This window comes from Pan troglodytes, chromosome 12 (assembly GCF_028858775.2).
Source record: "Pan troglodytes isolate AG18354 chromosome 12, NHGRI_mPanTro3-v2.0_pri, whole genome shotgun sequence".
Lineage (NCBI taxonomy): Eukaryota > Metazoa > Chordata > Mammalia > Primates > Hominidae > Pan > Pan troglodytes.
This window is the reverse complement of record NC_072410.2, coordinates 89,630,762-89,647,763: the sequence shown is the minus strand read 5'-3', so window position 1 is coordinate 89,647,763 and position 17,002 is coordinate 89,630,762. Positions and strand designations below refer to the sequence as shown.

Below are 17,002 nucleotides of genomic sequence, written 5' to 3'. Positions count from 1 at the left end.
CCTGAGTGGCTACTGTATATACACTCTTTTCCTATGAACTTTTCTTTCCATTGTTGGAGGGAGAATAATTACAAGCTATTAAAGAGTTAAATGACTTAAGATGGAAAGAAAAAGGTAGTCAGTAAAGGAGACTACTTTTGGCATAGTGAGTTTACTCCTCTGTTTACCATTTCTAAAGGTCATGGGACTCTGATGCCTATAATGGGCTGTATGTTTTGCAGGTTTTGTTGGTTGATCGTTACTTAGCCTCTGAGAGACTAACCAACTCTCCATGTTTTCTCTTTTCCCTTTTAGTAATTTGCCATCTTCCATGTATGAATGGTGGCCAGTGCAGTTCAAGGGACAAATGTCAGTGCCCTCCAAATTTCACAGGAAAACTTTGTCAGATCCCAGTCCATGGTGCCAGCGTGCCTAAACTTTATCAGCATTCCCAGCAGCCAGGCAAGGCATTGGGGACGCATGTCATCCATTCAACACATACCTTGCCTCTGACCGTGACTAGCCAGCAAGGAGTCAAAGGTAAGCTTTTTTCATTCTGCTCATTTGCCAGACCTCTGTTAACCTGCCAAACCCACATAGAAGTCAAGGATCTGCGGGTGGCCATGGCTGGTATTGAAACAGAAAGGAGTACATGATTTGTGGCCTGAGAAATGGCAGTAGAGACAGAATGTGGGCCCAGGTATGTAGCTGCAGTACTTTCTAGGCCATAGAGAATTAGTGTCTAGGAAATAAGAAAATAAAAAGGAGCCCATTCTTCTCTAGTGATTCTTACCACCAAGAGCTAATAAATGTGCATGGCACTGTTCTGACAAGGCCTGGGAAATAGAAAGATGAGCAAGACAGTGTTCTGGCCCTTACAGCATTAATAAGCTAGTGGATCGCACAGTACCTGCTGGTGAACTTCGAAATTGAAGAATGCTTGGTTTTAGTTGTAAACAATCATTTAACCTCACTGGACTTCAATTTGTTCATCTGTAGAGGAAAGTAAACTAGGTCACTTGGAGCTCAAAAATTCTATGACGAATTCATCCTTTTAAACCTGGCATTTTTATAAATGCACACTTTTACAAAGGGGATCATAGAAGTTTACTGGCTCTAATTCTTTAAAACCTGAGTCCTTGCATCAGGAGATGAGATTTTGTTTGAAAGCTACGGAAAGTAGCTTGTTATAGATATAAAATAATGCACTTTGGTATTTTGTGTGTGTGTATGTCACAAGAAGCACAAAAATAACAGGTACTGTATTATTTAAGGGTAAGAGAATTGTGCCTTGTAAAACTGGGTTTTCTCTTTTAATAGAAAAATGTAAATCCTAAAATTTTTATGACAGAAATTTTATGAGAAATTCAAAAATAATCAAATGCTTGATCTTTCTGATTAACATTTGATAAAATTTACCTACTTAGAACAAGCAGCATGAATTTCACAGCTTTATGACTTTGGAAAAGAATATTTTAGTCTCATGAATGTATTACTGTTAAAAGTTTTAATTTCTCTCTATAATTGCAAATTTTAAATTTTAAATTCAGGCTTAATTTTTATTTTGCCTGTGCCCTTAAGAATTGTGATGACTGGCTGGGCGCGGTGGCTCACGCCTGTAATCCCAGCACTTTAGGAGGCCAAGGTGGGCGGATCACCTGAGGTCAAGAGTTCAAGACCAGCCTGGCCAACGTGGTGAAACCCCGTCTCTACTAAAAATACCAAAATTAGCCGGGCATGGTGGTGGGCACCTGTAATCCCAGGTACTCGGGAGGCTGAGGCAGGAGAATCGCTTGAACCTGGGATGCAGAGGTTGAGGTTGCAATGAGCTGAGATCGAGCCATTGCACATCAGCCTGGGTGACCAGAGCGAAACTCCATCTCAAAAAAAAAAAAAAAAAAAAAAAGAATTTTGATGGCTATGCAGCAAAATGCTACACGTGCATGCGTGTTTATAAAATTTACTTTCATGTTTTAAAACTTTTGATTTGCCTGTTAGTTATTCAGGACTAACAAGTTTTCCTCCCAATTTGTTTTAGTGAAATTTCCTCCTAACATAGTCAATATCCATGTGAAACATCCGCCTGAGGCTTCCGTCCAGATACATCAGGTTTCAAGAGTTGATGGCCCAACAGGCCAGAAGACAAAAGAAGCTCAACCAGGCCAATCCCAAGTCTCGTACCAAGGGCTTCCTGTCCAGAAGACCCAGACCATACATTCCACATACTCCCACCAGCAGGTCATTCCTCACGTCTACCCCGTGGCTGCTAAGACACAGCTTGGCCGGTGCTTCCAGGAAACCATTGGGTCACAGGTAAACATCATCACCGAGCCTGCTTTAGTAATGTCTTACAGATATGGTATCATTTTAACAAGAAAGCCAGACTTGATAAAAATGCTTTTTTAAAAAAAAGGCTTTGACAAACTATGACTTGTGGCCATATTTTTGTAAATAAAGTTTTATTGCCACACTTACAGCCACACTTATTCATTTACATACTGTCTATGCCCATTTTCATGCTATGACTGCAGAATTAAATAGTTCCAGTGAGATCATATGGTCTGTGGAACCTAAAATATTTACTGTGTGTCTTTTTACAGAAAAAGCTTGCCAGTCCCTGATGTACAGAATACATTTATTTATTTGTTTATTGATTGATTGATTGATTGATTGATTGAGTTGGAGTCTCACTCTGTTGCCCAGGCTGGAGTGCAGTGGCACGATCTTGGCTCACTGCAACCTCCACCTCCCAGCTTCAAGTGATTCTCCTGCCTTAGCCTCCCAAGTAGCTGGGATTACAGGCACGTGCCACCACTCTCAGCTGATGTTTATATTTTTAGTAGAGACGGGGTTTCACCATGTTGGCCAGGCTGGTCTCGAACTCCTGACCTCAAGTGGTCTGCCCGCCTCGTCCTCCCACAGTGCTGGGATTATAGGCATGAGCTACCGTGCCTGGCTTCCAGAAATGTTTCAGGAAGTCCATGATTACCTGTTTCTATTTTTTCAGTTACGATGATCTGTGTATAAACCATGTGTCAGGCGTGAGATATGGTACAGAATATATATTCCGCAAAGATGCTTGTAAATATTTTTGCCTTTTGCAATAGTTTTGTTCATGAGTTTTGAATTCATTGTGCAATAATAATTCATGTCATCTTTGACAGGAAGTAATATTTCATGTTATCTTTTATTTTCTTATAAAAATTCAGGCCGGGTGCTGTGGCTCATGCCTATAATCCTACCACTTTGGGAGGCCGAGGCAGGTGGATTACCTGAGGTCAGGAGTTCGAGACCAGCCTGGCCAACATGATGAAACCCCATCTCTACTAAAAATACAAAAATTAGCCCGGCGTGGTGGCAGGCGCCTGTAATCCCGGCTACTTGGGAGGCTGAGGCAGGAGAATCACTGGAGCCTGGGAGATGGAGGTTGTAGTGAGTCAAGATCACACCCCTGCACTCCAGCCTGGGTGACAGGAGTGAGACTCTGTCTCAAAAGAAAGAAAAAAAAATTCATAACTTGCAAGGCGTAGTGCATGAGTTGTTTGAAGTGTAACTTTAGGCCTGTATTTATATCATAAAGTGAGAGAAAGGCAAAATTTTCTTTAAAACTCATCATTGAATGTGCATAGTGAAGACAACCTAAAAGCGTTGGTTCCTCCACTCCATTATGTGGTAATGATGGAGGCTTCGTTCTGTGGTTTCCCTCCTGTCTTTTGGTTATGGGTTAAACCCCTCATGAGAAGACTAGATGAGATACATTTGTTATTATTCCTCTGCGATGTCTTGAATATTAAAAATATATCGTGTGTGTGTGTATATGCGCGTGAAATACTTGGGAGTAATAGAACTAATTGTCACTGCTTTAGAAACCTGGGAAACACTTTTAGGTACTAAGTCAATGGTAGGATTGTCACCTTTCTTCTAGGAGAAGGAGGGGAGATTGTAGACCTGAATGGAAGGCAGCATGTGGGAATGGAAAGAGCATCCTTGTGGAGTTGTAAGACCTTGATTAGAGCTGAGAGCCCAGCACTCGGTAGGAAGGAAGTGGCTTCCTTATCTGCAAAGTAGAGATAAGACGTGGGGCTCATGAGACTTTGTTAAGATTAATCAAGATAATGTGAGCCCTGCTTTGCAAATATTATAGAACGATGCAAATATTAGCTTAGAGAATATTTATCAAGATAGAGTCAAACTTAAGCAGCCATCTACTATGACTGTTTTTATATCATGTGCTTTCAGTAAGAGAGGGGAAAGCATCGATCCCACCAAACACAGCCCTCATTGGCCTGTGGACACCTGAAATGCGACTACAGGGGACCTAACGTGGCTTTTCATTCCCCAGTTTTGCAAATGCTTTTGGGAGAAGGAACATCAATTTAAATTTAGCTTAAAAGTAAAGACAATGTTTATGCTAAGGGTAGATTTTGATAAAGACAGTGGGGCTGAAGATAAACTTTATACACTTCACAGCTTTGCACTGAACTAGTCTTGGAGAGGGAGGACAAATTTCGTGCCATTTGCATTGTTTATTCATTCCAGCTTAGGTTGGTCATGGAGAAAGGAAAAAGCAGATCTTTTTAAAATTGTGTGCCCAGTACCTTTCTCCCCGTTTCCAAGTTGGAACACAGATGATAAAAAGCAAGAAAATGAGACATAACAAACTTGTTATTCTTGTATAATATTAGGTGATTGCTAACAAGAAAAGATGAAAAGATACTATTGACTTGTAAACCTAGAGTATACAATTGAAATGAATTGGCTAATTGATGGAGTTACCCAATTAATTAAAACTCTGGAATACTTTTGTCTTATCTGCATACATCTCTGACTTTTGGTCTAAAAGATCCAAACAGTGATCTCAATTCTTAATTCATTTTGCATGTGTACTCACTCATACACAGCTTCAAAATAAGACCTATTTTTTGGAAAGCATTCTCAGCATATATTTATTGGTCTTCCTGTTCATGAGGAATATTGCTGGATGCTAAAGACTGCCCAATTAATTTGTGCAATTAGGGTGAACCAGGCATTTAAAAAATACATTACTGGCAAATAATCATAGTGTGTAGGTGTATCCTACTATCCTACAAAGGATTTTGAAAACATTTATGCTTTCTTGCTGTGGTTGGTTTGCAAACGTAGCTATAGCCAGGAGGTATAGGTAGATTTTAAATGGCAGATAATCCAAAACAAAAACAAAACCCTGGATAAATGCTCACTGTTGCTTTGCTCAGTGGAGCCGTCTTATTAATTGCAAATGTCAAACATTGAGACTTTCAATGCAATAGTTACCAATAAACATCTATGTTTATATGTTGCTATGAGAGGTCATATACAAAATAAATTTGGCAGAGATAGCCCTTGTTTCTGTGGCACATTCTAATAATTAGGTAGTAAACTTGGGATTGAAAACCAAGATGAACTGTGATCAACGTATTTAAATTCAGGAAAGCTTTGTAGAGTAGAATTTCAGAACTGTTTGGAGGTTGGAGGAAAATGGATGATTGATGAGGAAACCAAGCTCACAGAGCAGAAAGGGAGAGTAATTAAACAGAGGAAAGAGAACGGTACAAGAAATGGGCAAGGAAGAGTTGTCAGAAGAGATCAGAGAAGTGAAATAGCTTGGGATTCTTGCCAGGCTATTGCACAAATATTAAGCCTCTTAAATCTGAGGCATAGTGCAGTATAAATGACTTGCTGGCAAGGTCAGCGTGTCAGGAAGCCCCTTTGACTAAGTGATCAACTCAGCATCATTAATAGTGGGGCAGCCTGACCTTATGTGCCTCCTGCTGTGAGACAGTATAGAGTGCAGAATTACCCATGAAGTGTTCTTGCCAAATATATCTAACCTGAATCTTATCAAACCCTTAGACTTAACCCCAAGTTTACAGGGAATACCAAGGGTAAAGAAACAAGTTAAAAACATCACACTCAGACAGAAAAAACAATCAGACATTGACAGTGTAGGGCATTATTGCCTGGTTTCTTAAAAAAAAATCAGAGTATAAAAGAAAGTGAGATGATGTTTGTAGAAAGAGACACAAAAAATAAGTGTAATATATTCACCTTAATTAAATCTTGATTTTTTTTTAAAAAGCCAGATCTAAGAGATATTTTGGGAATAGTTGGGGAAATTTGAACATGAGCTCTGTCTTAGTCCATTTTGTGTTGTTATAACAGAGTGCCACAGACTAGGTAATCTATAAAGAAAAGACATTTATTTCTCACTGTTTTAGAGGCTGTGAAGTTCAATATCAAGATGCCAGCATGTGACCAGGGCCTTCTTACTAAGTCACCCCATAGCAGAAGGACAGGAGAACACAAGAGAGCAAGGGGGGGGCTGAACTTGCTTTTATAACAAGTCCACTCTGGTGATAACTAACCCACTCCCAAGATAATGACATTAATGCATTCATGAGGGAAGACCCTCTTATTAGGTCCCATACTCCTAACACTGTCGCTTTCAGGGGATTAAGTTTCTAACACATGAACTTTGGGGGACACATTCAAACCATAGGAAATGTCATTAGATGATATTTTGGAATTACTAGTTTTCTTATGTGTGGTAATAGTATTGGGATTATGTAGGAAAATATCCTTATTCTTTTTTGTTTGTTTGTTTTGAGATGGAGTCTCTCACTCTGTGGCCCAAGCTGGAGTGCAGTGGAGCAGAGGTGACACTGCAACCTCTGCCTCCCTGGTTCAAGGGATTCTCCTGCCTCAGCCTCCCGAGTGGCTGGAATTACAGGTGTGCACCACCACACCCAGCTAATTTTTGTATTTTTAGTAGAGACGGGGTTTCACCATGTTGCCCAGGCTGGTTTAGAACTCCTGACCTCAGGTGATCCACCCGCCTTGGCCTCCCAAAATGCTGGGATTACAGGCATGAGCCACCGCACCCAGCAGGAAAATGTCCTTATTCTTAATAGATGAATGCTGAAAGTTTTAGGGGTGAAATTCCATGATGTTCGTAGTTTACAGGCACACTTTCTTTTACTGCACCTCACTTCTGCTCTTTGTGGATAGATATTGTGTCTTTTACTAATTGAATGAAGGTTATGGCAGCCCTGCTTATAGGCAAGCAAGTTTTTCTGACAGCATGCTCTCACTTTGTGTCTCTGTCACATGTTGCTAATTTTTGCAATATTTCAAGACCTTTTCATTGTTGTATCTGTTATGATGATGTGTGATAAGTGATTTTTGTTACTATTGTAATTGTTTTGGGGCATCACAAACCACAACCATATAAGATGGCAAACTTAATTGATACATGTGTATTCTCTGACTGCTCTACCAACTGGCCATTCCCCCATCTCTCTCCTTGTCTTCAGGCATCCCTATTGGCTGAAACACAACAATATTGAAATTAGGCTAATTGATAATACTACAATGGCCTTTAAATGTTCAAGTGGAAGAAGGAGTCACACATCTCTCACTTTATTTTTATTTATTTATTTATTTATTTATTTTTGAGACAGAGTTCTTGCTCTGTTACCCAGGCTGGAGTGCAGTGGCACGATCCTGGCTCACTGCAAGGTCTGCCTCCTGGGTTCACGCCATTCTCCTGCCTCAGCCTCCCGAGTAGCTGAGACAACAGGCACCCACCACCACGCCCGGGTAATTTTTGTATTTTTATTAGAGACGGGGTTTCACCGTGTTAGCCAGGGTGGTCTCGATCTCCTGACCTCGTGATCCACCCTCCTCGGCCTCCCAAAGTGCTGGGGTTACAGACATGAGCCACCGAGCCCGGCCACATCTCTCACTTTAAATCAAAAGCTAAAAATGATTAACCTTAGTGAGGAGGGCATGTTGAAAGCCAAAATAAGCCAAAAGGTAGGCCTTTGCATCAGTTAGCCAAGTTGTGAATTCAAAGGAAAAGTTCTTGAAGGAAATTAAAAGTGCTACTCCAGAGAGTACATGAATGATAAGAAAGTAAAACAGCTCTGTTGCTAATACGGAGAATGTTTGAGAGAGGTCTAGAACCAGCCACAACATTCTCTTCAGCCAAAGCTCAATCCAGAACAAGGACCTAACTTTCTTCAATTCTCTGAAGGCTTGGAGAGGTCAGGAAGTTGCAGAAGAAAAATCTGAAGCTAGTAGTGGTTGGTTCATGAGGTTTAAAGAAAGAAGCCATCTGCATACCATAAAAGTACAAGGAGAAGCAGCAAGTGCTGATGTAGAAGCTGCAGCAAGTTGTCCAGAAGATCACTGATAAAGGTGGCTACACTAAGCAGCCTTATACCTGAAGAAGATGCCATTTAGGACTTTCATAGCTAGAGAGAAATTCATTGCTTGGCTTCAGAGGACAGGCTGGCTCTCTTGTTAGGGGCTAATGCAGCTGGTGACTTTAAGTTGCAGCCAGTGCTCATAGGCTGTTCTGAAAATTCTATGGCCCTTAAGAACTATGTTAAATCTACTCTGCCTGTGCTATAAAAAGAGAATTGCAAAGCCTGGATGATGGCACATGTGTTTGCAGTTTGGTTTACTGAAGGTTTTAAGACCACTATTGAGACCTGATGCTCAGAAGAAAAGATTCCTTTCAAAATATTACTGCTCATTGACAATGTACCTGGTCACTCAAGAGCTCTAATGGAGATGTACAAAAAGATGAATGTTGTTTTCATGGCTGCAATCACAACATCCATTCTGTAGCCCATGGATCAAGGAGTCATTTGGACTTTCAAGTCTTATTATTTAAGAAATACATTTTTTAAGGCCATTACTGCCATAGATCATGATTCCTCTGATGGATCTGGGCAAAGTAAATAAAAAGCTTTCTGGAAAGAGTTTGCCATTCTAGATGCCATTAGGAACATTCATGATACATGGGAGGAGGTCAAAATATCAGCATTAAAGATATTTAATTAAATTAGATACTGGAAAAAGTCAAATCCAACCCTTATGGATGACTTTGAGGGGTACAAAATTTCAGTGGAGGAAGTCACTACAGATATGGTGGAAATAGCAAGAGAACTCGAGTTAGAAGTGGATCCTAAAGATATGACCAAACTGCTGCAATCTCATGTTCAAACTTGAATGGATGAGGAGCTGCTGCTTATGAATGAGCAAAGAAAGTGCTTTCATGAGATGAAATCGACTCCTGGTGTAGATGCTGTGAACATTGTGAAATGACAACAATGGATTTAGAATACGCTATAAATTTAATTGATAAAGCATTAGCAGGACTTAAGAGGACTGACTCATTTTGAAAGCAGTTCTAGCATGGGTCAAATGCTATCAAACAGTATCACTTACTACAGAGAAATATTTAGTAAAAGGAAGAGTCAGGCAAAGCTGCAGACTTCACTGTTGTCTTATTTTAAGAAATTGCCACAGCCACCCCAACCCTCAGGAACCCCCATCCTGATTGGTTGACAGTCATCAACATCAAGGCAAGACTCTCTACCAGCAAAAAGGTTATGACTCACAGAAGGCTCAGATGATTATTAGCATTTTTAAAGCAATAAAGTGTTTTAAAATTAAGGTATGTACTTTAAAGCATAGCGCTACTGCAAACTTAATAGATGACAGTATAGTGTAAACATGACTTTTATTTGCACTGGGAAACTGACAAATTCATGTGAGTCACTTTATTGTGATAATAACTTTATTGCAGTGGTCAGGAACTGAACCCACATCATATCTGAGATATTGCCCGTAGTTTCAGAGGTATTTTACACACAAGTAGCACAAACTTGACTCTTGAGCGGTTCATATGCAGGTGATCATTGTATTATCCTTTGAATATCTCAGTATATTTGAAAATGTTTTAGAAAGAAGGGGGAAAATATTAAAATTTCCTAGACTTATAAATAGAATAGTATATTTTAAAGCCGAATTTAAAAGCTTCCACTGTAATACATTTAGAGACTTTTTAGAAACAAATTTAAAGTTTTTAACTGTTTAATGGGAGTGTTGGGTGAGTGTGAGGTGACATGAGGCCAAGGAAGAGAAATTGGCCTTGTGAAATGACCAAGGGCCAATCTAAGAAGTCAAGTTGAAAAAAACGGAGATGACTATAGGGGATTTTGTGAGGAATCAAGCATCAGGATTGCGTTACAGGCTGTTGTGAAGACAAGGATCATGAAGAAATGAACTATTCTGAATTTTCTTCTAAATAAATAAATGCTAAATAAATGCTAAATAAATAAATGCTCACCAGAGTTGATTTCTTGACCCTTAGCAGGGAGGATTGTGAGAAGATGAGCAATGACATCTTTGTTACAAGCAGCCTCATCCTTGATTAATATTAGGAAGGGTGTACTCTTAATTATCAGTCAAGGAAGTCCAGGCTGTTTTAGAGATGGAATGCTAGCGAATTAATGGAGAAAATTCAGTGATCTGTGAATAGATTTGCTGATGATAGTTAAATTCATGACCACAGAGGACATTTCTTTGGATTGCATTATAATGAGAAAAGAGCGGGAATAATGGAGTTAAAGATTTCTGTAATGTTTTCTCACCTTGACAGAGAATGCCAACCTGTAGGGAAAAAAACATTTCTATTGTTTTGTTTTTGTAAAAAGTTACGTTTAGTATTTCAGAGTTCTAAAAATATGTTTAACAATCAAATAAATCATTGGTGTTTATGTGAATTAGGCTGTCTATATAGGCAGTCTCTATAGGCATCACTAAATCTCCTATATTCAAAGAACAGAAATTGATCTCATAGAACTATATAGGGTGACAGACAGGAGTGGTTTTCTTGAATCTAAATCAAGTATGAAGTAGTTGGCAGGTCCTAATTTTGGCAGAGTTAGGTTTCTGTGCTACCTGGAGTAAATTGTGGTAGTCTACATATATGTGAAAACATTTGCAAGAGTTTGCTCACTGACTGTTAGAATGACAATTCCAGTGGTTACAATCACCAGCCACTTCAGGGTAATCTCATTTTTCACAGGCTTCAAACCTGAACATTTCTGTGGTAGTTTTCATCTCTGAGGAGAGGCCAAGTTTCAGAAAATACCCCTGCAATTTATTTTTGCATCATAGGAACATTAAATATGTTCATCTTTTTTACATAAAAATCAATTGTATAAGGGTGTCCTTTGTTTTTAAATTGGTTCTCTTTAACAGTGACCTAAATTCAAAGCTTATTTGGCATCTGACTTTTTGATTCTTTCAAACATGTTTTATTGATTGCCCAGTTGCTGGAAACAAACATGTAGTGACCTAGTTATGCCAGATGGTATGAAAAGGCCTTGTATGGGAAGCATTTAGAATCACAGTATAGAGTTCAGGGTCCAGCTTCCATGCTGAACCTGCCCACTGCCTCGTTGCACAAGCCTGTGCTCTTTGTTGAACCCAGGAACCTGCCTCGTAATCAGACAGAAGCGTTATAAGGGGAGACAAAAAATTCAGGTGCTTCAAGATTTCCTGTTTCAAAATGCTGAAAGATCAGAAAATTTCACTTGTAAATACCTGAGTTAATTAAAAAGCAGGTTTTCCAGGACTCTGGAAAACCTTGATTTATACAGCATATGTTTTAAGTACAGCACTCTAACACAGATAAAGATGATCAAATAACACATGAACCCACTTTTATAGTTTGCAACTATAAAACTCTTAGAAAATATTTTAAAAACCATAAGAAACAAACTTTTCTGCATCTACTGAGATAATCATGTGGTTTTTGTCTTTGGTTCTGTTTATATGCTGGATTACATTTATTGATTTGCATATACTGAACCAGCCTTGCATCCCAGGGATGAAGCCCACTTGATCATGGTGGATAAGCTTTTTGATATGCTGTTGGATTTGGTTTGCCAGTATTTTATTGAGGATTTTTGCATCAATGTTCATCAAGGATATTGGTCTAAAATTCTCTTTTTTGGTTGTGTCTCTGCCCGGCTTTGGTATCAGGATGATGCTGGCCTCATAAAATGAGTTAGGGAGGATTCCCTCCTTTTCTATTGACAGGAATAGTTTCAGAAGGAATGGTACCAGTTCCTCCTTGTACCTCTGGTAGAATTCGGCTGTGAATCCATCTGGTCCTGGACTCTTTTTGGTTGGTAAGCTAGTGATTATTGCCACCATTTCAGATCCTGTTATTGGTCTATCCAGAGATTCAACTTCTTCCTGGTTTAGTCTTGGGAGGGTGTATGTGTCAAGGAATTTATCCATTTCTTCTAGATTTTATAGTTTATTTGCGTAGAGGTGTTTGTAGTATTCTCTGATGGTAGTTTGTATTTCTGTGGGATCGGTGGTGATATCCCCTTTATCATTTTTTATTGCGTCTATTTGATTCTCCTCTCTTTTCTTCTTTAGTAGTCTTGCTAGTGGTCTATCAATTTTGTTGATCCTTTCAAAAAACCAGCTCCTGGATTCATTAATTTTTTGAAGGGTTTTTTGTGTCTCTATTTCTTTGAGTTCTGCTCTGATTTTAGTTATTTCTTGCCCTCTGCTAGCTTTTGAATGTGTTTGCTCTTGCTTTTCTAGTTCTTTTAATTGTGATGTTAGGGTGTCAATTTTGGATCTTTCCTGCTTTCTCTTGTGGGCATTTGGTGCTATAAATTTCCCTCTACACACTGCTTTGAATGTGTCCCAGAGATTCTGGTATGTTGTGTCTTTGTTCTCGTTGGTTTCAAAGAACATCTTTATTTCTGCCTTCATTTTGTTATGTACCCAGTAGTCATTCAGGGGCAGGTTGTTCTGTTTCCATGTAGTTGAGCAGTTTTGAGTGAGTTTCTTAATCCTGAGTTCTAGTTTGATTGCACTGTGGTCTGAGAGACAGTTTGTTATAATTTCTGTTCTTTTACATTTGCTGAGGAGAGCTTTACTTCCAAGTATGTGGTCAATTTTGGAATAGGTGTGGTGTGGTGCTAAAAAAAATGTATATTCTGTTGATTTGGGGTGGAGAGTTCTGTAGATGTCTTTGACAAAATTCAACAACCCTTCATGCTAAAAACTCTCAATAAGTTAGGTATTGATGGGATGTATCTCAAAATAATAAGAGCTACCTATGACAAACCCACAGCCAATATCATACTGAATGGGCAAAAACTGGAAGCATTCCCTTTGAAAACTGGCACAAGACAGGGATGCACTCTCTCACCATTCCTATTCAACATAGTGTTGGAAGTTCTGGCCAGGGCAATTAGGCAGGAGAAGGAAATAAAGGGTATTCATTTAGGAAAAGAGGAAGTCAAATTGTCCCTGTTTGCAGATGACATGATTGTATATCTAGAAAACCCCATCATCTCAGCCCAAAATCTCCTTAAGCTGATAAGCAACTTCAGCAAAGTCTCAGGATACAAAATCAATGTACAAAAATCACAAGCATTCTTATATACCAATAACAGACAAACGGAGAGCCAAATCATGAGTGAACTCCCATTCACAATTGCTTCCAAGATAAAAAAATACTTAGGAATCCAACTTACAAAGGACGTGAAGGACCTCTTCAAGGAGAACTACAAACCACTGCTCAATGAAATAAAAGAGGATACAAACAAATGGAAGAACATTCCATGCTCATGGGTAGGAAGAATCAATATCGTGAAAATGGCCATTCCACCCAAGGTAATTTATAGATTCAATGCCATCCCCATCAAGCTGCCAATGAGTTTCTTCACAGAATTGGAAAAAACTACTCGAAAGTTCATATGGAACCAAAAAAGAGCCCACATCGCCAAGTGAATCCTAAGCCAAAAGAACAAAGCTGGAGGCATCACGCTACCTGACTTCAAACTATACTACAAGGCTACAGTAACCAAAACAGCGTGGTACTGGTACCAAAACAGAGATATAAATCAATGGAACAGAACAGAGCCCTCAGAAATAACGCCGCATATCTACAACTATCTGATCTTTGACAAACCTGAGAAAAACAAGCAATGGGGAAAGGATTCCCTATTTAATAAATGGTGCTGGGAAAACTGGCTAGCCATATGTAGAAAGCTGAAACTGGATCCCTTCCTTACACCTTATACAAAAATTAATTCAAGATGAATTAAAGACTTAAACATTAGACCTAAAACCATAAAAACCCTAGAAGAAAACCTAGGCATTACCATTCAGGACATAGGCATGGGCAAGGACTTCATGTCTAAAACACCAAAAGCAATGGCAACAAAAGCCAAAATTGACAAATGGGATCTAATTAAACTAAAGAGCTTCTGCACAGCAAAAGAAACTACCATCAGAGTGAACAGGCAAGCTACAAAATGGGAGAAAATTTTTGCAACGTACTCATCTGACAAAGGGCTAATATCCAGAATCTACAATGAACTCAAACAAATTTAGAAGAAAAAAACAAACAACCCCATCAAAAAGTGGGTGAAGGATATGAACAGACACTTCTCAGAAGAAGCCATTTATGCAGCCAAAAGACACATGAAAAAATGCTCATCATCCCTGGCCATCAGAGAAATGCAAATCAAAACCACAATGAGATACCATCTCACACCAGTTAGAATGGCAATCATTAAAAAGTCAGGAAACAACAGGTGCTGGAGAGGATGTGGAGAAACAGGAAAGCTTTTACACTGTTGGTGGGACTGTAAACTAGTTCAACCATTGTTGAAGTCAGTGTGGCAATTCCTAAGGGTTCTAGAACTAGAAATACCATTTGACCCAGCCATCCCATTACTGAGTATATACCCAAAGGATTATAAATCATGCTGCTATGAAGACACATGTACACGTATGTTTATTGCGGCACTATTCACAATAGCAAAGACTTGGAACCAACCCAAATGGCCAAAAATGCTAGACTGGATTAAGAAAATGTGGCACATATACACCATGGAATACCATGCAGCCATAAAAAAATGTTGAGTTCATGTCCTTTGTAGGGACGTGGATGAAATTGGAAATCATCATTCTCAGTAAACTATCGCAAGGACAAAAAACCAAACACTGCATATTCTCACTCATAGGTGGGAATTGAACAATGAGAACACATGGACACAGGAAGGGGAACATCACACTCTGGGGACTGTTGAGGGGTGGGGGGAGGGGGGAGGGATAGCATTAGGAGATATACCTAATGCTAAATGACGAGTTAATGGGTGCAGCACACCAGCATGGCACATGTATACATATGTAACTAACCTGCACATTGTGCACATGTACCCTAAAACTTAAAGTATAATAATAATAAAAAAAAGAAGAAGAAGAAAAAAAGAAACAAACTTTAAGATTAAGGTCTTTATACATATTCTACAGAAGAAAATAAACTTTACGTGGATTAGGAAGAAAGGAAAGGACCGGTAGTTGATGTGGAATCCTGAAATCATTGGGAAAACTCTTTTTTCGCCTAATTATTGGTCATATAAATAATAAGCCCTAGGGCAAAATTGGGTTAAAGTGACACAAGAACTGTTTGGGATTCTGTTAGAGATGCCAGAAGTTGTTCCAGCAGTTCTCTTTGGACAGGAGAAATGGAAACAGAATGGACCATTGGAGAATAAGATTATTTAATTGAAGATAGGTCTCTTTTGGCAGATACGTTCAGTAACATCCTAAGCTCTAAAGCTTAGCACTGGAACACACACACAGACACACAGACACACACACATACACACACACATACACACACCATTCTAAAGGGCCAAATAGATATACTTAGCTTTTGTTTAAAAAAACTTAAAAGAATAAGCTTAATGGAGAAATTAACAGGAAAATATGAGCTCATTGAAGTGGAAAGTATCCTAATTGCATGGCTGAAATTACTTTTTCTTTAAAGAGTTTCAATACTTTTGTCACAGGACTTTGAATAAAGAAAAATATTTATTGGTTTCCACTGGACAAAAGCCAATAAGAAGCTGGGGAAATAGATGTGATGCCTGCCAACTCCACATGGGAGAAAAAGATGGGTAGATGGTTGGGTCGATGCAGATGAGATGGGCACTTTGGAAATCTTTTCTCAGTGATGAGAAATGGTGTTCATTTAGGGGAGCTGAGACATTGAGTTCTGCTCAGAAACCCGCTCTTGAATTTCCGCAGTATCTCTCCTGTCCTGGCAACGTGAATATTATTGGGATGAAGCCTAAATCTATGATTAAAAAACAAACAAACCTAGTTTTATCCTGACAGAAGTAATGCCAGAATTATTGTAACACTTTTCACACTGGTTATTCCCTAAACTGAGTCCATAAACTATGTAAATAGATTAGAAGTCTAAAGAAAAAAATGGTTATAAAACATCTTACTTATGTGGAAGGGGAACTGAGCCAGGCTGGGTCAGCAGAGGGCAGAGGTGAATTGTGGCTCTCTCTTCCTCCCCATCGCCTAAGGCCACATGCCCTTATGGATAGGGCCCTCCCAGGTGATCTTGGACCAGGGCAGTGGCCTGCCTTCTTTTGGAGGAGCTGCTGGGCAGTGACTGGGGAAGGTGAGGCTGAGGCTACTAGACATCTGTCTTCTTGCTGAGCAGAGAGCTCAGTTGGAGTGTATGCTGATTGCATTTATTGAAGCTTGGCTTCCTTGAGGTGGAATAAGTCATTAACACCAGGCACTTCCTATGCCATCTGGGCTTTTCTTCAGTGTCCCACTCAAGTACTCCTTTGGCATAATCTAAGAAATATTTAATTGAGTGTTACTGAGTCTGGTTGTCTCTTGTGGCTCTAAAATGGCTGCTCTCTGTAGCCATCCGTGCCAAACCTTACCTGCGTCAACAGCTGAAGGTATCACTGAAGGTGTCCTACACATCTCACTGATAGGTGCTGGAACTTTTAAGTGTTAGCTGGTCTTGTTCCAGCAACCTCTGCCAGATTGACTTTCGTGCAGGGGCCCTCTAGCCTGGAGTCAAGAAAGATCAGCAAAGACAGGGGTAAGATCCAAAGAGGGAAAATCACCGCATGTGAGAGAGAACATGTCTGCATGTCACTGGGCTCCTGCCAGTGGAGAGGAGAACTGCTCGTTTTACTTGGATTGAGAATGTAGGGCTGGGACATTAGGATAATCAAAATATAGATTCTTAGAACTTCAGAGAATGGGTTGTGACCCAGACGTTACCCTTCCTGCGGCCCAGTATCTGGTCTTTACCCAGGTAGATGTCTTCTGGGAACCAAAGAGGCTG

At 39.6% G+C, this 17,002-nt stretch overlaps 1 protein-coding gene across 15 annotated transcripts in view; it reads left to right on the top strand.

The window, feature by feature from the left end:
* Positions 1 to 17,002, top strand: part of LTBP1 (latent transforming growth factor beta binding protein 1) — a 450,758-nt gene that overhangs the window by 238,638 nt on the left and 195,118 nt on the right. For all 15 annotated transcript variants that reach the window (XM_009442275.5, XM_515398.8, XM_063789991.1 and 12 more), the window contains 2 exons: positions 295 to 519; positions 2,018 to 2,292. In XM_009442275.5, coding sequence (XP_009440550.2) covers positions 295 to 519; positions 2,018 to 2,292 — 500 coding nt within the window. The remainder of the gene's footprint in view (positions 1 to 294; positions 520 to 2,017; positions 2,293 to 17,002) is intronic.